A 21,953-nucleotide genomic window follows, 5' to 3' on the forward strand; every position below is an offset into this window, starting at 1 on the left:
TGAAAATCATGTTATACCAAGAATAGACTGGACTCCAGAGAAGCTTCTTCAGGATTAAAAAAATGATAATTCTTTGGGTATGGCAACAGTTAATCAATTTCACTATGACAATCACTAATTAAACATTACCTGCAAACAACCTGGAAACAGGCAGCCCAAATCATCAGGGGGTGGTGAATGTACAGGGATATTTTCCTTGGCAGAACTGTAACCTTCCTGTGCAAGGCATGCAAAGCTCAAATCGCTTCCTTTGCCTCTGTCTCTGAGAGTAGAGAAGAGAGCAAAGAGGGGACAGAGGATAAAGACCTGCAGCAGGGCCTCATATTTTGATTCTATCACTCTTAGACTGTTCCCTGAACTCCTTTCTGTGATGTGGTTAGGATGAAAAACCAAGAAGCAAGGCAGTCACATTCAATCTAATTGCATAAAGTCTTCTTCAAAGTACTTTAATGTACTTTTAGGTACACTTCAGTATAACAGTACTAACACCTAGAAATTGTTTTCAGCAATATAATAAAATTAAATAAACATATGTTTAGGAAGATACAAGCAAATAAGCCAGAAAAATAAAGCTTACGCAATCCCAAATTTAACATACAAAAAAATGCACAAAATAGCTGACATGCAAAAGAGAAAGGTCAGTAAAGAACAAAACCAAATTGCTTTGCCTTTTAGCACTGGAGGATGTAGATAGCTGGCTGGGTAATTGGCTGATTGACTGTTCTGCTAACTTTCTGGGTGAGTGGTGGAGCAGTGAGGCTGCTTTCCTTCAGGCTCACTGCTGGCATATTGGCACTGATATTATACATACTTGCACACGCGCTCTCTCTTTTAATTTCTCTGAACCCGTACTCTCTGTCACACACAGGAGCCTGAAAATCCAGTGGGAAGTGAAAGGTAATTGCATGCAGAACCAACACTGCCAAACTGCCAGTATTGTTCTGATCTATCAGTTAATTTTTATTTTAATTTATCCTAGCAACCGATATAAACAGTGCACTTGTGTAACTCTAAGTTAGAAATCTACTACTATCTCAATATTGAAACAAGAGAAATACCATTTCTAGTTTGCCTCCAGCCTGATTGAAGCAGGAAAGTGAACAGCAGCTGCTCTCACAGTTTACTTTTCTAACATTAGCCCAGTACTAAAGTTTGACAGTAAAATCTCTAACTAGTATAAAAGGTTCATTCAGTCATTCTGCAAGACCAGTAATACTGTGCATGATCCCATCTGCTTTTTGCTGGCTCACCACACTTCATTAGGGTTTGTTTTTCAAATATCATCTTTTAAATGTTGAACTACACAATTACTTAATAGGTCATTAGAAAAGCTTTGGATTCCAAAAATGTGCATTTCATGGAAATCTGACTGAGGATCACAAAATAGTGTAAATGTTGTTTATCCTTCCCAGCAATTTTGTAAATAGTAAGTTTTCTTTAAACCCACTTAATGAAAACAGTATCCACATCTGCTTTTAGATACAACTAACATACCAAGAAAATGGGGCAATCAATGGGTCTTCATAGTGTACCTCCAGTGGCTTAAACAGCACACTACAGCAACATATGCAAAAACTCTAAAACATGCAAGCATTTAAATAAATAAATAGAAATCACACAGCTAATGCTCTACAGTTCATTAAAAATGCTAGGGTTTTAGCCAACTGAACCTCAACCTCACTATGACACACCAAGTATTTGAAGAAATGAATTCCCCAGGTTCATTTAGCAAAAGAAAGCCTGGCACAGCCCAGGTTCCATGAGCTGTAGCAGAGCAGCAACAATGCCATACCTGTACCAGCTTTTGTGTAAGTTGGCCTGAGCCCAGAGCCCCGAGGGTTCACGCTTGCTGCTGGCGTGTGCTCAGCTCCATGTGTCCAGCCTTCATAAATTACGCCTCTACATTCTTTGTAGGCATCAGGCTGAGTTTCATTTCCCAGCCTGCACCTACTTTTTTTTTTCCCTAAAATGCCTGCTAATGAAATTGCTGCTCAGTGGCATACTGTATTTTCTCCAGAGACACTGGCTGCTCCTGTGAAAAAGAGATGAACACTGGGGAACAGCACCTCTGTAACAACATGGAGACACAGCAGAGCCACGAGTGCTGCTGAGAGACATTAGGTGGGCTGAAGAAATGAAACTTGGCTTAGCTCACCTTTGTGGGCAATAAATCCTCGTTCTTTTATTAAAGAATTGTCAAATGAAAAAGCTTTTACAGATTTGTGGGAGAAGTGGACCAAAAGTCATTAGATTACACAGGCAAGTATAGAGTTGTTTAAAAGAATCATGCACAACTGCTTTTTAATCAGCAAAGACCCTTTAAAGTAGTTATCAGCACTGTACTATCAGGAACTGCTATTTAGATGCTCCTACTAAAGGCACAAAGATTATTCAGTTTTCTTTAACCTAAAATAAACTCGGGTTACACGACACCAAAACATGATGTATACTAAACATATTGTTTAGTCCATACACTAGAATATTATAATTTCTTTTCTATTAATATTGTAGAAATTAAATCATACAGCTTGTCCCTTTGAGACAGGGAAATCATAGAGATACTCTTGGATCCAATACTACTGTATGTTAAAGGACTTATTAGAATTTAAATTACTACTGTGTATTGTTTTAATGTCTTCACAGCATGCACCACAACAGCTCCTCTGCAGCTATTACACTGTACATTGGCCACATCAATTAACAGAAATGCACATTATATATTAATGACCTATTTAATGCCTAGTACATTTTTCCACAGTCTATCTTTTCTTCCTAATGTGCGCTCAGAACACAAACCATGAGTTAGTTCGGCCAAGAAAGCCACAGATCTGTGCACTTACTGCAAGAACACTGTACACAGAGACATAGGTCTGAATCCAGGGACCCCCTGTTAAAACTGAACTCAGGCACACCTGGGCACACACAGGAACACTTGGCACACTCTTGCACACCCAGGCACACCACTTACACTCGCTCACACTCTTTTGTTGTGTTTTTCCTTTCATTGCCACTGCTTATCAAAGATTTGAACAAGGCAAGTAGAAAGGTAGGAAATTAATGAATGAAGGAGAAGTTATGTCAGAGCTATTAGCTAAGATGAATTTTCTCATCTTACAATAATACAGAGTCTGAATACATGAGCAGATAGCTCTATGAAACCAGGGAGCAGCTGTTGTGCAATAGTCAATGGGGAAAAATGAGTGAAATGTCTCCTTTCTGTTCCAAGTGAAAGACATTTAATTTGACTTACACAAATAAAATACAAAGCAATCATCACAGACTGCTACACAAACACCTGAATGCAAGGAAATCAGGAGAGAAGACCTGTAACAAAATGTCTGTATTTTACCCTCTGTGCAGATGGCTGAGCTTACAAAAAAAAGGGGGGGAAAAAAGAGTTCAATTTACTGAATTCTCAGTTCTCAAGAGGGCAAAAAGAAAAGGAACACCCCCACTCATCCAGCACTCATCCTGAAAACAGGGACAACAAAAATAAAAATAGGATGGAAAGTAGGAATCGATTCAACGTCCTCAGCAGGAAGCTTTAAATTTTCACTGGGATTTTTTAAGTAACCATTTGGTCAGTGCTGGCTTGTTATGCAAGAGCAGAGAAAGCAGCTTTGTACAGACCTCCTAAGCCCTAAAGTCACAGTGAATTTCCCAAGGATATTTATTTACTGCATGTAAAGGGGTGCAGAGGGGCCTTTTCTATACTCAACTGTATCAGTTTTACAACATGAACATCATTTCTGAATGCTAAACTAAGCTGAAATTGTACTTATCCGAGTATTCAATTAACTGGATTAAAATCAATTTTTTAGACTATACAGAGATTACATTGCCATTGTGCATAAAATAAATCTTTGCGGATAATAATCTTACTTTTAGATACTTCAGGCATTGCGCCCATAATTTTTTTAAAGATATGTACAATTCATGGTTACTTTCATTATGTCACTAAGAGATTATCATATTTTTGGCTTGCTAGATGATGAAAGTGAGTATTACATCACTGTTTATAAATGGTGAACCCTACAAAGAGAAAAGGATTAGTATAAGTTAAAAGATAACAATACTATAAAATCATATGGCTAAAAATAGGCTATGAGTACATTTAGATCATAGATTAGAAAAAGTAGAAATAAATATTTGGAGCAGCCTTAAAATATTTGTTCAGTTTGATATTGTTTATGCGTGAATATAACCTACTAGAGATAGAAACTGCAGATTGTGACATGAATTTTTGCATACCCAGAGCTGAATCCTCCCCAGGCATCTTCCAGGACCAGCAATATTTATTTATTTATTTATTTATTGTTTGATGCAGAACATGGTTTCAGGAGTTTCCTCTGCTCCTCCTGTTTTGCTAAAAAAGGCTAAATGAGGGTGGATTGGATAGTTTACACTGGTGACCTGCTCTAGTCCAGTACTGAAGAGTCAGTACCTGCGTTGGTGCACCTTGCTGGCACAGTCATGGCTAAGGGAACTGTCAGAATGGCTGATGAGGATTTATTGGCTACAGTGGCAAAGACACGTAAAAATAAAGCAAAAACCCTATCTGTGTTCCAGTACAATTTCTTCTTTTGTGCCTGTAAGACCAGGCTGGCTGCAACCCATTCTGCTCTTACATTCCTAAATATTTTTCTAAGTTCACATAACTCTGTACAGTAGGAAAGCTTAATACAGTATTTGAAGTTCACTCAAATGGGAGAATTGTCCCTGGTGAGGCACTCGCACTTCTCAGAAATACCTAAAAGCAATTAATGGCACAAAAAGGAAAAAAGCATCAAATTCTCAATTTAGCTGCTGACATAGTACATAAAACACCGTTTTGTTCTGAACACAATGTACTTTACACTGCCCTTTCAGCTGAAAAGCATGTCTTTAAGGTCTTTAAAAAAGTATTAACTTACTTTGCATGAACAAACAAATGGGAATACTGAATGCAAAAAAAAAAAAGGTAAAACACAATTGGTGAAAGCAATAAATGTACCATGTGTCTGAGTACATACGTTAGCTGTAAAACTTTCTTTCATTGGCCATTAATTGCAGCATCATGGCAGAAGTGTTACAGTTGTGGCTGAGGGTATGCTTTTTAATAAATTTGGCTTTCACAGGCACCTACAGCTAACATTTTTCCTGATTTAATATATTTCATATTTTTCATAGATAGAGATTAATTGACTTTAAGAGATTCAAGTTGCCCCTTTGGCAGTTTCCTGGGTTATAAAGGCATGGTAAATACATTTTACTTCTGCTTCAACAAGTTTCTTGCATTATGCTAACTCAAGTGGCTTATTTTTAACTTAAACCACTTATTTTTATCAGATAAATCTCATTACCATTGCACATTGCAATTTTATTTCATTTTTTCAAGTTAACAAGCAAACAAAAATATCCATTTTATTTCAGCACAATGTTTCTCTCTGTATTCTCCTCAGCAAAACACTTTCAAAAGCAGCACATAGTGGAATTTTGTAATTCTTTTTTTTTTCACAGAATATGTGCATAGCTCAGACTATACAAACATCCTCTATAGCGCTCCCAGTCACTTTCCATTTCAAGAACGAGGCAATTTGTGTTAACACAAGACAGCTTATCATGTGCTAAGTCTGCATGCAATTTTCTCGTGAGAACAACCATTTTGTACCTACTTGACACACGCAGCACTACACTACACCCAACTAATCAATTCTGTCTATATTAAGAAGTGGGTAGAAAAACTGCCCACAGCTGTTATATTACATCAGCTTTACTAACTACTTCAGACAACTCATTTTGGGGATTTTTTTTTCTTTAAACTAAACTGGCATAAACCATAGCCCTTCTTTCCATTCCTTTTCAATTCCACTTTTTTTTTTTTTTTTTTGCCTTCTCAGAGATTATTGGCGAAGCACAAGCACCCAGAGAACAAGCCGTGCTTTCTGCAGAAATCCCCACAAGTTTGGAGGGCAGCAAGCTCCCAGGATCATTAGTACCCTTGGAGCATTTACAGACCAGCATGATATGAATGAGAAATAGCATGTTTTCATCTGAGATCTCCCAGCCTTGTCTACAGACATGCACTTTTGGCAGACAATAACTTATATACACAGGGAGTTTTGTCCTTATAAGTAAGCAACTGAGAAATGTCTGTCAATTGGTATGAAGTCAGAAGTGGAGACAAAAAGTTATCAGCAGGGCCCAGAAAACTCTCTGGGAGGGAAGGATTGAGTTTGGAGCTTCTCTTTGGATCCTCAGTTACCCAACACCACCATGATGTTGAGATGTCCCTAGTCAGAACTTGAGGCGTCTCACATTTTATGTATGGATACCACCAGGTGAGGCAACTTACTGGTCTTCTTGACAGTTAACATGTTAAAGACCACATTGCATCTGAATACAACTAATATACAGTATTTTCTGGAGTTTGAGAGGGTTATTCCACCAATAGCCTACAGCTGAGGAATCAAAACCACATACTGAATAAAAGGATTCAGCTACCAATTCACTTCACAGTTCCCGTCACAAGACGTGCTCAGTTGTTGATGAACTAACACTAATTTTTATCAGCCTGGCTTCCCAGAACGCTTCTTTCTGACTTCATACAAACTGCCCTAAGACCACATTTCTGTTTTTCCTACTGTTTCAACAGTCTGTGCTTCTTTATAGAAACACAGCTTGCACCATTCCTAAGTGGTATACTTTAGCTTTGTCAATCAAAAAAGATTCTATATTTTGTGACTATAAAGCAGTTTCAATGAAACACTGGTGCCTATGATAAAAATGGTCCTGTGAAACTGCTGTGTCTCCTGCTGAACATTTTTATTTTGCCATGCTCACCTTTTCAACAGAAATCTGTTTTGCAAACAGTTACACTCAAAAGTCCATCAATGCAGCCTGGCAAACCACTGACATCTGAAACACTGCTGCTATTCCACGTCTGTGCCAGCAGCTGGCAATTTTGTGCCCAAGCTGAAAGCACAGCTCCATGTCAGAAGCAGAGGAAGGCGATCTCAGCAGTGCATTTAGAATGACACAAGTCCTGTCACCCCACGGGCAGCACCTGCGAGGGAAGGCAGCACTGAGCAGCTCTCAGACCTCACTACAGACCACAGAATTAAGAGCAAAGACTTGGCCTGGCAGCCCATGCTGTTTCCAGGGGGAAACAAATATACCACAGAAACAGAAAAATTAATGTGGCAGTTTAGCAGGCAAATGAACTACAGGCTTAAGGTATAAAGAGAAGATGAAAATCACACTTGGTTCTGGACCCTTGTACCAGGAACAATGGGATTGATTTACTAACCTGTTTTTCAGAGCTAATTATTGCTATTTTTAAACAGCACTGTAATATACCCAAGAAAACACCCTCTTTTTCTAAAATTACTGCTGTTTTTGGCACATTACAGCATAGCAACTCCACAGCAATAGACATACAGGTTATTTTCTTGTTGTCTCATCCTGTGAAATATAATGTATGTGACATCTAATAGTCTGTATTGTGACTTTGCACTGGTAAATAACAAATGAACAGAGGAAAAAGATGCATTACCTTTCTGTCACACTGCATTACAAGTGCTTTGATAGATACTTCATGCTTGTAAGACTTACCGTACATACAACCTGTTAGAAAGAGGGTAATGTAATTTTACTTTTAATTTCCAACTCCTCTGTTTCTGACAGTCATATTAAGAACAGCAAAAGTTTTACAATTCCTGATAGAATGCTACATCATTCTTTGATACTGCACACTAGAACATAATGGATTCTGGCACTTAGAGAGTTTGGGGAGGTTGCTTTTTTGGTTGGCGGTTTTCCTTTAATTTGCTTTTAGGGAGGTCATTGTCAAAAAATACTCAGTTTTTGCACTAATAAATGAGTAACTTACTGTTATTCATAGAACAGAATAAAGAGATACATTAAGGACCACAGAATAAAAAGGAAAAAGCAATTTTTAATTAAGTTTGCCCAGTTTGACTTGTGACATTGATGTTTCTCCTTCTCTGGTTTCTCAAAATTTATATGCAATGATAGCAAATTAGATACTCTCCTCCTGTGCAATTCATTAAAACACTGCCTGCAGCAAAATTATACTTACTTTGAAAAGCAATTTACCCTATACTGCTTCAACTACAGCAAGGAGCAACAAGTCCAGATCCATGACATTTTCCAATAGTTCATTAGGTCTGCTGTTGCCTCTTGCTGTCTTTACCTGCTTATGGGCAGGTATTTTCAACAAGCATCAGTAATCTCTATCTGCACTTTTGTACTTGTGCCCATTAAGGTTTCTTCCCACTCAGGGCAGGAATGTACAAAAATGACTTCACATAAGGTAGAAATGTAAAATAAATGGCATTATACAAACACCAATGTACTTTTTCTTGCTTTCTCTTTCCTGATCACCTGAGATCTCTCAGTATCACTGAATTTGGAGATATTAAATAAGCAATACAGATAAAAAACAGAGGTAGAGAAAGACCAAGTGATGAGACAAAAACGGAATGAAAATTTTTAAAAACTCTAAAATGAGACAATCCTTGATTTCCAATCACTTCTCTCAAATAAAAGCCTTTTCATTCACAGATTTTCTTCTTTCTAAAGATTGTCTTGTTTAACATCAACATATAAATATTGTATTACCTAACAATTATGTATTTGCTGCAGTATGCATAAAATTATCTATTTATACAAAGTCCTTTATGATGAATAAGAATTGTTTTCAAGTAAAAGACACAGAAGCTAAAAAGTTGTATTTTTAATTGAATGCAATGCCTGAAATATATCACCTCATCTTTGCCATCAGATAATGACAAATGAGACCTGTCAATAAATAAATAAATAAGGCCGGGTAAAAACTTTGTTCAACTTAAATAGTCAGTTAGAAATAATTAGATAATTCTAGCTAATTAAGTGATAAGGGAAACTTTGCATTGTAACATTAAATTTTATTTGCAATTACTAAATTTGTGGTTTTGAATGATTTACAAGATATAATTCAAATATTGTAAATGCTAATGAAGAACTCTTGTTTGATGCTAAAAAAAAACCCTGACAGTGAGGAACTGAAGGTACTCTGGTGCTATGAGGATCATTTTCCTATCTCCTTTCAGTCTCATATCAGGCTCATACCATTCTCACCAATCCATGTCATTAATATTTTAAAATATTAAAATTATTTTATAGAAAATGTATTTTGCAGAAATAAATTGATTTTATGGAAAAAATACTCCTTTTTTTGACACACATTTAATTATTTTTTAGTAATTCAGTAATGCATTACAATCTTCATTGACAGGTACACGAAGTCAGATATTTAAAGAGCACATTCATATAAGTGAACATCTCTATCTTCTGTCTGTACCAGAATATATCTGACATTGGCATTATGGAGTAACATGACCAAAATTATCACAATGACAAAGAACCAAGCAACAAAGAGAGGAAAAATCCCTGGGCTGCAGCCACCACAAAGATGGATGGGTATAAGGAAATGCAGGAGTCCTAGGATGGGTAAGGAATCTGGTTCTCATCCAGAGACGTGATAAAAAAACAAAACAGAGAAAAAGTTTACAGCAGCTGACCATGACATTTACTACCAATGATAAAATGAGATGGCTAAGGAGGTGTGTGTATTACACTCTGAAGAATACAGCCCAATTCACTAGCTTCACACTCATTTTCTTGTTAGATATTCCTTTTCTCCATGCTCTAGGATGAACCTTAAAAACCATTCATTTCACTAGAATAGAAGCTATTCTAATTTTAGGTGATAAATTATTATTATATGCATAACTATTTTCTTTCCTCTTTCTGATCTGTCCACTGCCAAATTCACTGGGCTTGTTTTCCCTTCAGCACTTGTAAAGCCCTTTATCTCCTGAGTATCTCCAACCCTCCAAACCAATTATCTGAAATAGACATGTCTCTGAATGAAAAGGTACCTTCACTTCAGTAATTCAGGGATTTTCAGAACTTTGTTTTTTAAGCTCAGTATTTACAAGTGCCTTTGTACAGACCATATTGCAAACATATCTATCAATTGCTATCAACCTGCCAGCTACATTAGCTGTGTTAAGCACTAACAAAGGGAAATCTCCTGCCTCATGCAAACACTGGCATCATCATAATTAAAAAGAAAAACCCTTCCTCTGACACTGAAACCAAAAGGGTAACTCAAAGTTCAATGACTGCCAAGAGGAACATGGATTACCTTCAGTATATTTTAGAGTACAGGCACAAAGCAGAGTCTTGCTCCTGGAGAAAAATCATTCCCCATAACTATTCCCATCCTTCTGCATCTAGCAGAATATGATCAATCACTTCAAACAGTAATGCAGCATAATGAGCTTTTGTAAACAATTGCAAGCCAACACAGTAAAAAAATTTACATGTAAAACTGCTTGGAATTCCTCAGGTGTCCTAGACATATTACTAAACAAGAAAAAATAATGGTTGCAGGATCTGTACTTTTGTTCTTCGAGAATAAAGAAATAACTTGTTTGCTATCATTATTAACTGGACCTAGAAAATTTACTAAATCCATGCAGAATTTCAAATGCAAGAAAAGGTTGCAAGACAACTTTAGATGCTTGAGAGTTTTCTTTCTCAATATTTCTCCAAATACAACAACCTGATAAAATGGAATAGTTTTATTCATACTATGACTATTTACACAACAAACAGCCCTAAGAAACAGATTTTTAGATTGCCCTTCACTTGAATACCATCACAGCATTTCTCTAAACACTCAGTTCAGTGGCATTTGAGGTCTCCAAGCTTATAAATTTATTTTCTGCTAAAAGTGCTTGCTCAAAGTTAGGGGCACAGTCCTCAGCTGCAAGATCTTCAAGGGAAAAAAAAGCCAAAAATGTTGCACAGCTGGATCCTGGCTGTCAGTCAGAAATATTGTGAGTTCATAATAACCAGTATTTTTCTATTTTTACAACAATCCAAAAAAGAACACATTCTAAATTTAATCTATGAAGTTTCTAACTTTAAAGATGTCATACACAATGTGTTGAAAGTATAATTGTTAACAGTTTCTTTGAGCATATTTCCAATTCTTCACAGTACCTACAAAGAACATCTGTTTCTTCATGTGTGTGCGTGCATATGCACATTTCAAATGTATGGGCAGGGAAACAATGAAGAAGACAGTAATTTAGAAAATGTGAATTGCATGTTAAAAATGTCAAACCTTCATGTTTTACACTTCCATCACTTGAATTTTGCTAAAGAAAATCTAAATATCAAATTTTTTTAACAACTGCTTAACAGCATGTTTTTCCTATGGTCTAATTTTTTATGCTTGTCTTTTTATTCCTTTTCATCCCTCCCTCAACCTAGTGTGTTATTACTTCTGTTATTACACCAAAACACATAGCTGCAGAATGTCCCACTGAAATCTATTGGAAGCAGCTTTTAGGCCTGCTTGATAATAACTGAGGACAACATGCGGCTGTACAGCACTGACATGTGAGTGGAACTTGATTGTACAGCAGCACTTAATAAAACTACACACAATCTAAGTGAGGCCTGGTAGAGTAAGACACAGGTATAGTGCTAAAAAAATAAAACAAAAAATAAACTCATTGCTAAATTCTTACAGATACTTGAATACTATTTTTCTTTGTCTAGAAAATGTAACAAAGCAAGTTTCTGTAAAACAGTCACTGCTGCTTATTAGTGCCTGGCATGTTTTCTTCTGGCTCAACTGGGAAAAATATGTGTAATCTTGCTTAGTGATCTTTCATCCTGATTTCCCAAGGAAACTGCTTATGCAACCACGGTCTGTTTGTGTATGTTTCTTTATTTGTATTTGCTGGTTCCCTCCCAATAGCTTCTGAACCCGTCAGAGGTTCAGTCACTGGGACAAAGGAGCAACAGTCTCAGAGGTATAATGCTCCTATAAACCTAATGAAAAAGTCCATTTGGTTATGAAAGAGAGAGAGAGAGCAACCTCATAGACCCACTTCTGAAAATCCCAAGTGCACATTCAATCCCAGAGCACCAGGAGCCCACAGCAGGGAGGCCACGAAAGGAGGGATAACGTGGGGAGAGAGCTCAGGGCAGGGCTGTCCAGGCAACTGTGGTGCAGTGCTGCTGTGCAAAGTAAGAAAATTAGCACTGTGGATAATAGCTGCAGGACATTCTGTTTTGCACCAGCTGGCACCAGGATGAGGGAAAAATATTTCTTTTCCTAGTCTGGTTCTTGGCTTTAGGTCCAGCACAGCTGGAGCACCTGGCCCAATCACCTCAGTCTTTGTCCCCAGAAGCATCCCATGGACTATGGCTGGCCAAATATCCTCAGGCAGAAAATGCCTTGCCACAGCTGGCACTAATGCTCTCACTGCTGCACACTGAGGGGGATGGCAATGCTTCACAGCAGCATCCATACCCCACACTGCCATGACAAGGCATCTGCAAGCAGCTTGGTAACCTGCACTAGCCTATGATTCTTTGGGTAACAGCATGTTCAACCCCATGTTGAGAAAATAAAAATAAATAAGTAAAAATAATTCTTAAAGAAGGAAACTGTCAGATTTTCCCATGTAATATATTGTTCTGATTTACGCAATAATTCCACTGCCAAATCACACAGAAAATTCAGTTGTTCAGATCCCTCCAAATATTTCACTAAACAAGAGTTTTCAGGTTGCTGAGACTTACTTGAAAGGGTTACTTCACTTTCATTTTCCTTTCTTTTATGCTACCTAGAGCATAAGTAAAACTTATTTAAATCTCTGTTATAACTCCTGCTGTTCTGGGAAGGCAGAACACTGACTGCAGACAGGGAAGGCACTGAAACTGAAATCATTACAAGCTGTCAAGTCTTTGCCCTCAGCTTCACACCCAAACTGAATTCTCAGCCTCCTGAATGTGAAGCTAGCCATCTCCACAGGGTGTATCACAGAAATAGGTTCAAGGTGTGCATTCTCATTTAAAAAATTTATGGCCTGTAGATCTCCTCTGGTTAAATTCCACATGGCTCTTCATATTTTAACAAACAATTCCTTTACCACACTTGCTTCAAAAAAAGCTTATTTATAGTCTTACCTACACTTCTGATTTATTCCAACTCAAGGACCATATAAGTGGACAGCATATAATATCTGTATAAAATAAAAGTTTGCAGAAAACTTTTGTTCTCTCACAGTATTAAAGTTATGATCTTCACATCTAAATGCCTCTGGTCTCTACAGTGTAAGCTCAGTGGCACATCACAATCCAGATGCCATGTCACATTTGTGAGCCAACCTTTCCAAACCAGCAAATGGCAATTTCTTAATTTCAGCAAACTGTAACTATGAAAAGGTATTGCCACCTCTACAGATCAGTCATGAGTCACTGTGCGTACACATACATAAAACTGAAAGTGCACCCTTGTGAGTCAGTGTTTTTCAAAGCATTTTTACAAAATGCCCAGTAAAAATATCAGTATTTCATACATGCCTTTTGATCACTATTTTTAATGGACATTATTACATTTCATTTTTAATATTAATGGATTATTATTAAATGTAATACTATCCTTAAATTATTAAACAGGAAGTAACTGTTTCCCTAAACATATTTTTCCCTGGTTTGTTGGCTCTATCCTCTGAAAATGTAGTATCATGTTTCCTACAGCAGCAACACAGTTTGAGAAAATCTGCAATGCTAACCTTGTTATTCTTGCTATGGTTGAAAAAAATCTCAATTTTCTGAAAAAACATTTGAAAAAAATAATCCAGGTAAAATATTAGAATTCTACAATAGCCTTAGTTTTAGGGAAATCAATTTTGTCTTACTCAGAATGGACAGTTAAGGGGTAAATAACTTTTTTTGATTTGCTTGATAGAATGAGAGCCTCCCTTTGAGACAACTGCTCAGTGAGGGACCTCACTTGTGTAACATGCTCTTGAGAAATCACCAGAACTTGAGAAGACTGACACTTCTGTAATCCAATTCCTGTTGTGACATGCATTGAAAAACAAAATAATAGGGGGAAAGTTTTCACTCACTTATTGGAGTAGTGCTTCAAACCATTCTTTACCCAAAAAGAGGGTTTAAGCACTCCAGAACAGGGAAGACCCAGAATATACAAGTCATTCAATTCCACCTGAAATTTTACTTCTCTATTCTTTTCCAGTTTGACATTGAATGATTTCATTTTCCATGTAATCTTACACTCTTCTAGCTCATGATCTCATGGTAACCATAAAAAAAACCCAAAAAACCTGACTTACATGATTCTTTCCTCTATGGCACTCACATTACCTTTTCTTCTGAACAGGACCACAAGGAGTGTAAAGCCAAATTAAGTGAGTAATTCTTAACTCCAGTACACCCATGTTCCTAAGCACCTAATCTTGTAAACTTAACATTATTTTAAGGGAAGTTGGATTTCCCTGCCACAGTCCTTCCTTTCAGGCAAGGAATGGAAGCTCTTGGTCCGTTTTGATAAGTCATGAACATCAGCAGCTGTTGCTGCCACAGCTCTCCATGTTGAGCACCTGAAGTACTGCTCTGAATCAGGTTCTGTCCAAAAGGCAAAGCTGGGGAAACCTTTGTCCAAGAACTAGGAGAACTCATCCAGCTGTAATTCATTCACACTCACCTCCTAATAGGCTATTCCAGCTGTTCTCACCCCTGCAGCTGAAACTGGGATTTCACAGATATTGATAAGAAGCATATGGGCCCTGAGTGGCCCCAAATGAAACAGAAACAGAGCAGCTGAATCATGAGAATGTCATCACTTGAATTCCAGTCTTCAATTCATGGACCACTCATGGATTTTGTATTAACACCATAGACAAACAGAATTATAAACAGAGAAGATGATATTAATTTTATCTGTACTGTTGTTAAAAATCAGTACAGGAAAATAGAATGGTTTGGATTGTTATGGTACTTGAGGTTAGACACTTAAGGCAGTTTTTCTGTTTTCTCACTGCTCTTAGTTTTGTTTGTAATGTCTTCTCAGGCTCAAGTATTTCTCTCACTATTTAACTAATAAAATTCTTAAAACTACACACTCAGTATAATTCTCCAATGTAAATTAAACATTAAGAAAACCTCAGAGGAAATGTTTTCCTTTAGTTCTAAACACTACATTAATTGCATTTACTTCCATTACATGAGAATTTAACTTACTAATTTCCCTTGCAATAAATTTGTAATTCTATTCTGTGTTCTAAATTGTTTTTGTTTCGTCTAAAATATTTGTAGACTTTTTTTACAAACCTCATATCACTGTTAATCCTAATATTAAATAATAATAGTTAGTTAAGAATACCTCACTCTCCATTCCAGACTACTTAATATTCCATATAATTTAATAGATTGATCAAAGTATTTGACACAACTATAACTGTATGCAGAGACAATGTAATGTTACTCAGCAGAAATGTTCTGAAAGTCACTTTACCCAAATCCTTCAAAGGGATTGCTGTGGACCTTGAAATAAGTTGTTTATTTTTAAACCACATTTAGGACACTCAAACAACTCAGTATGGTATACTTACCCACTTTGTTCCACAACCATGAACAGCATACATATCACACACATCTATAGTAAAAAATATTAGCTAAGGTTGATTTTAATACATAATTTCTTTGCATATGGAAATATTCATGCCCCATACATTCTACATAACAAAGCTACTCTTACAAAACAGTATAAGGGTAATTTAGCTTAAGCTGCAGGAGATACTGTAAGATAGGCATGACATAATTTCTCATTTTAGATGTACTGGTACCAGAAGTTGCCTATAGATATAAAAAATAGTCCTTTAGGCTTGTTCACAATCATTCTCAAATGACTGACCTATATATACAGAAAGTATTGTTATTATAGTGTAGCGATTACTACTTATTTATTTCCTTTGAAGTTTCCAAATATTTTCTTCCTAACTCATTAGCTGTTCCTGAGCTCCTCTTCCCCCTTCAAATACTGGCTTGAAATACATGGCCATGGAGCTTTATCAGTCATTGTTTGCTCCTGTGATACATGCTAAGTTGTTGATATTATAATTAAAATATAGAAAAAAATTAAAATTATATAGATCTGAAATAAAAATATTGGAGACCAACGAGTTAAATAACCCAAACTACATGTCAGGTATATTAGTGTTACCACTACATATAGCAGTCTTTGCTGTGATAGTGCATAGTGTAGTACAAGGGCTTTGACTGGGTGTTTATTTTAGTTCCAAATTGATGGCAGTGCTTTCCTGCATGTTCCATGTCCATCCTCATGCACTCATTTTTATGCTGTTTCTTAACCTGATGGCTGCCTAGAAACTCTACTGTGCTATGCAGCTCAGAACATCTCAGCTTCCTTATCTGTCATTTGCCTCTATATTTAAAGTACAAAGACTTTTAATTGAAGGTGGAGCAAGGCTGATCAGTTACTCACAGTCTCTCCAGGGACCTCAGCCCGAAGAAAGAGCCATTCTTCAACCCCAAGATCTTGTTGTTACTCAGAATCCTACAAGAAGTCAGGAAACAATCTGGTTAATAGAACATGATAATTCCACTGATCTAAAACATGTAATTATCGTAAAGTGACTGCTCTGTAAAATACTAATCACAAAATTCACCACTTCATTTGCATTTTCCCATCTTAGCCATAAATAAAAAATACCATTTCCCAAAGTGTGTGGTTTCTTCTTTATTAAATAAAAGCACTGTCAATAAATATGTCAAGAAAGAATTTTGACTCCAGCTTGAAAATTCTAACACTGCTAAATGCCCACACTTCACTCGTAGATTCTAAATTAAACTGAGGTACTTGTTCCTCTGCAAAAAGGCTGGTAAAGCAAAAGACATGTTAAAAACTATTCCAGTAGATTGGAGGACAATAAAATCACTTTGCAGTGGCTGCTGTAGCAGGGAGGTACAAGCCATCATACCATGGATAGCTCACACGTACAGACAAAGTATTTCATTTTCTATAGGAGAGACAAACAAAAACAGACAAGTCCAAAAATGTTTTCCTGTTGCAACCTCTGCATAGTAGAAATTCAGTAATTAAACTATGCCTGACCCATCAAGCACCACCACACAGCTGCAAACTGGCCCTGCATGCAGGCCATGGAAAAAGTTGTTTATTCTTCATCTTTATGTTAAGGTACTGTGTATTTCACAAGTGATCCTTTCTAGCTTAGTGATTTTCCATCACTGTTCCCAGCTATTTCAGAAGCAATACAATATGAACATGCACTTATTCTGAAGATGTTACCCCTTAAAAACTTTTCAATATGCAAAAGAAATGGTTTATTTTAGAAGCTGGAGAAATTGGGTTTTTAGTCTAATGATTATGCAATGTGCATAGAAAACATTGCTCTGAAAAAATCTAATTCCAACTGCCTGAGAAATGAGTCTTTTAATGTAACATTTACAATAAATTATACTTCTCTAGTACACAAAAGTACATTTCAAAATGTGATAAGCAGTTTGCAATAAGATAGAAGACAAAAAAAATTCAAAAGAAATTTTATATTCTTAACTAGAAAAACTAAACTAACTAAAATTTTTGATCAATTTTATTTTTTAGTAAAGTTTTAAAACCATCTGTTACACAAGACAAGATAGTCTTGCTCTTAGCACTTGCCACTGTATATGAACAGTAAGTTCTTTGCCCCAACAAACCAACCACATAAAATCCCACTTCTAGGTGCAAATGTAACAACACTGACCCACAGGGGAAAAAAAAATACTAATGTAGCAAAGTTAAAATACTGCAATGTTATTAAGATCTGGAGATTTCTGCAGATCTAAAATTCATCAATAAATGCATATTTTGATGTGAGTTGATGGCCCACTGTGAGCCATCTACATGGAGGAGAGAGATGATCAGACCTGACCTGCCCTACACTATGTGCTTGTCAATGCATGTGTGCAGCAGCATCACTCCTCACCCAGAGCCAGACAGTGGCACCCACAAATGGTAATTTGGCATCAACCATGGTCCATACACCCATGCATCCGAAAGCACGCAGAACCCTCAGCTTGCAACAAAAATTAAATATGCTCCAATATACACACAGTTTATTTCCATCAACTAACAAACTCCACATGTCACAAGTTCCTCCTCCTACTTCTCAGATTAAAAATTGTATGTATGATAATAATATTTATCTAATTTACCAAGTCTTCTTTACCATTTTAGGAATACATTTTAGCAGTGACACGATGAAAGACTTGTTTAAAATTCAAACTATCTAAAGTAGAAAACGTAAATATATGAAATGCTCTAGTGTTTTATTTTCAGTCTTCTATTACTTTATTATTTTATTCAACCTGTCATCTGAGGCTGCACAGAACTGGAGTTAGACAAGAAAAAAATGAAGACTCAAAATTAAAATTGGCTAGGCTTGTAAAGACTAACATAAACTAGTCCACTTCACACTGGGTCACTTTTTTAATATGCCTTGTTACAGAGAGACCATCTTTGAGGTCTGTAACAATGACATTAGATACAAAGGCTATATTTCGACCACTCTGAATAATCTGATTTGCAAAGATACGTGATTTCAAAACTCATAGTTAGCTTAGATACAAGTATTTCTGTCATTAAAAAAAATTTATTGTGACAGTTTTTTTTCCAGCCTTCTATTCATTCTGCCCAGAAAGAGAGGCCGGTCTGAACCTTGCTGGCACTCCAGGAAAATGCAGCACAAATCAGGCAGTCTCCTACCCTACCTCCATGTCCTGTTCTGCACAGCCCTACACACAGAATAAAACCAGCATCATTATCCCACACAAGCCAAACACCTATTAATTAAAGAGAACTATCAAACTAGCAATAAATCATGAGATTAAGCAGATCATTTAGTTCATAAATGAAATACTCAGTAAACACAGCTCGTGATTCTTCAATAATGCTATGTCCTTCATTTTTGGGAAAGATAAGCTGTCTTGAAAAATGTGACACCACAAAATTAAAAAAAAAAAACACCAACAAAACTTAGCTATGTAGATTTGAGTTCCTAAATGAAGCCCTTCAAATCTTTATACCAGAGTTTCACAGAGACTTTCACACAGAGATCAGGTTTCAAAAATTAAGTTTCCTTTAGGGTTTCCTCTTCTCTACAGCGCCAACTTAAATTCAAGTTTTATAAACAAAGTAATATGGATATCATAGTTAAAATATGGTTATTTTTCTGTTCAGAAAGGCAGCTTTAGAGAATCCTAACATTCCAGTACGGTCCCTAAGGAAAACAACATCCTCTCTGACAATTCATACAAGTTATCTTCATTTCATTGAGCTGGGTGGTACTGCTCCATGGGAAGAATCCACCTGTTTTTAATTAGTTTTAGTGATGTACAAGAACTTGCAACAGGCTGCTATCAAGAAGGATTTGGTTTGCACCAAAGATCAATTCTGTGAATAAAATGAACAACTTCACTGGCAAACACAAATCCCATTTATTTTCATACAATAATAAATCACTTACTAAACTTTCAATGCAACTTGTAACATCCTTCCCTTCTGAGAATATTTGCTGTGGGGATGAGGATGGAAGGAAGGAAAGTTTTGGTTACAATGTTCAAAATCCTAACAGAAAAATGAGGCTAAACTACAGAAAGTGAAAATTGTTTGAAAATAATTAATGCCAGGAAAAATCGTGGCTCTTACTCTTGATGCGCAAATTACACTGAATGATTTTTGTACATTATTTCTTTAGATGAGTAACAGACTGGATATGAAATGTGTCAAGTATGGCCAAAATAGGGAAGTTTCTCTTTTCCTGCAAATACAGTCATCTCCTTACAGGGAAATGCTTCTAATTAAAGACCTGCAGAAATTTTGCAGTGATAAGCATCCTTTTCCTGTACCTACAGATGCAATGTCTGGTGAATAAGCACATTTTAAAAAAGTGTTAGTCATGTATTTTATTTTGGAAAGCTAATAACAAATTTATAACTGTCAGATCTAACAGAAACTGACTCATTCTAATCAAACTCCAAATAGAGGTTGCATTTTTTAAAAATAAACCAACACCATGCATCCACTTCTCACATTTTATCTATCCATAGCATTTTCACTTGGTTGTCTTTTGGGATTTTTTTTTCAGATGTGTTAGTGAATCACAGTGATGAATCTCACTATACACTGCAACTAGGCAGCTGGTTTAAATAATTATCAGTTTCTAGCCATGTGCTAAGAATCTCACATTTTAAATATTTTATTCCAGCAGAAGAAACACTACGAAAAATGAGCACACTTTATTTCAATGATCATATTTTCCAAAACCAAAACCTACTTAAAGTAGGTTTTTTTGTTTGGTTTGGGTTTTGGGGGGGTTTTGGGCTGGTTGATTGGTTGGTTTGGGAGTTGGTTTTTTTGTGATGGCAGTGGGTTTTTTCCTTTTGTTTATTTTTTTGGTTTTGTTAAGAAAGAAGTTTCCCAGAGAAGCCTTCTAATAAGCATTTATTTTAAAGCAGTTTGCAAACTGTCTTCACACAATATATTAACGACTTAAACCCAAGCAACTGAAAACCCAAATCAAGGTAATTTCAGTCCCAGCTCTGACAGGATACAACTAAACTAGTGCTGGGGAGCAATTTACCTGTCAGCACCACTCTGCTGATCAGACATGTTGTGAACCACTTTGTTACTGCAGTTGACCCTCTGAAATGTTATGTCCCTGCTACTCCCTCTCCCAAGACACTCTGGGGGACAGTCTACACCAGGGAGGCTGTTCAGAAGACATTAACACCAGGTCTGTACTTTGCTGGCCCTGTGGAGCCCTCCAGCACTGCTCCTGTCCTGAAGGGATATCATTCAAACACCCTCTCTCAACTCTCACTGACATCCTAAAGCATTTAATCCATGCACAGAGTTTCTGGCACAAATGCACTTCCCCAGGGGGCTGCAGCACAGGCTGAACACAATTTCATCCACCCTGCACTGCAAACAAACCAACCAACCAACTCACCACACACCAGGACCAAAATCATGCCAAGGAGATGCTAACAATGGAGAAGCATGGGCAGTCCATGAGCCATTGCTTCCACTCTCTCCTGGACACCCTTTACAGGACAGACATATCTAAAAGAATAAATTGTTCAAATGGATAAAAGTAATAATTCTGATTTTCTTTCCAATTCCTCCATTTGAGTTAAACAAGCCACAAATCACAGCTAGCTTAAAATGATGCTGTGATTTTTGGTTTTGTGAAACCATAGAACGTACAGGATGATGTGCAACAGAGTCTCATTCAAGTATAAAAAATGCCCAGCATAAGAGAACTTACTATAGTATTTAAAAAGCATCAAATAAAGAGCTCTCAATCATAATGCAAACAAACTTCAAGTTCCTATAACCTCTCAGAGAAAAGGAATCTTTCTAGAAAGGCTCCAAAGTCAATGACATTACAGAGTAAACAAATTCCACAGCTGAGGCTTCTTCAGTGGGATGGGGCTGCATCCCACCCAGTAAAGCCCAAAGCCTGTGAGCTCGCTCAGCAGTGCACCCACAGAGAAAGCACAGCTCACATAACCAAATCCATGGAGGACAAGGCATGGAGATGAAGACTGCTATTCCCAAATGCATAGTGAACACAGAAGGAAGTGTGACCCACTAATGAAAATATGTATTTCCTCTGATAATACTCACAGGGGAAAATACACAAAAACCACAAGCAAAAAACTCCCACCCAAACTTCATGAAAAATCAGTAAAATGTCAACTTTCACCTGATTTTCTGCTGAGCAGCCCAAGAGCTGGTACAGATCAAGTTTGACCCAGGCCTGTGTCTAGGCTGATAGACCACGTCTAGAAAACTGAAATCTCCAAATCTTTCCTTTAAGCCCCTCTCACTGAGCACAGCTGAAGGGACACAGCTGAAGTGCTACAGGAAACACACCCCAGACCCCCAGGCACACCTGCCCCTGCTGTGCACTTCTTCTTAATCCCTCTTCAGCTTTCCACTCCTCAAGTAGAAAGGTGTGCTAGGCAGACATCCAGGAGAATTTGAAAAC

At 37.0% G+C, this 21,953-nt stretch overlaps 1 protein-coding gene across 1 annotated transcript in view; it reads right to left on the bottom strand.

The window, feature by feature from the left end:
• The window catches only part of ADGRA1 (adhesion G protein-coupled receptor A1), a 249,735-nt gene that overhangs the window by 193,428 nt on the left and 34,354 nt on the right, over window positions 1–21,953 (bottom strand). The window contains exon 2 of the mRNA XM_058029388.1: window positions 16,382–16,453. Coding sequence (XP_057885371.1) covers window positions 16,382–16,453 — 72 coding nt within the window. The remainder of the gene's footprint in view (window positions 1–16,381; window positions 16,454–21,953) is intronic.

The sequence above is a fragment of the Melospiza georgiana genome, chromosome 8 (genome assembly GCF_028018845.1).
Source record: "Melospiza georgiana isolate bMelGeo1 chromosome 8, bMelGeo1.pri, whole genome shotgun sequence".
In the NCBI taxonomy this organism is placed as follows: domain Eukaryota; kingdom Metazoa; phylum Chordata; class Aves; order Passeriformes; family Passerellidae; genus Melospiza; species Melospiza georgiana.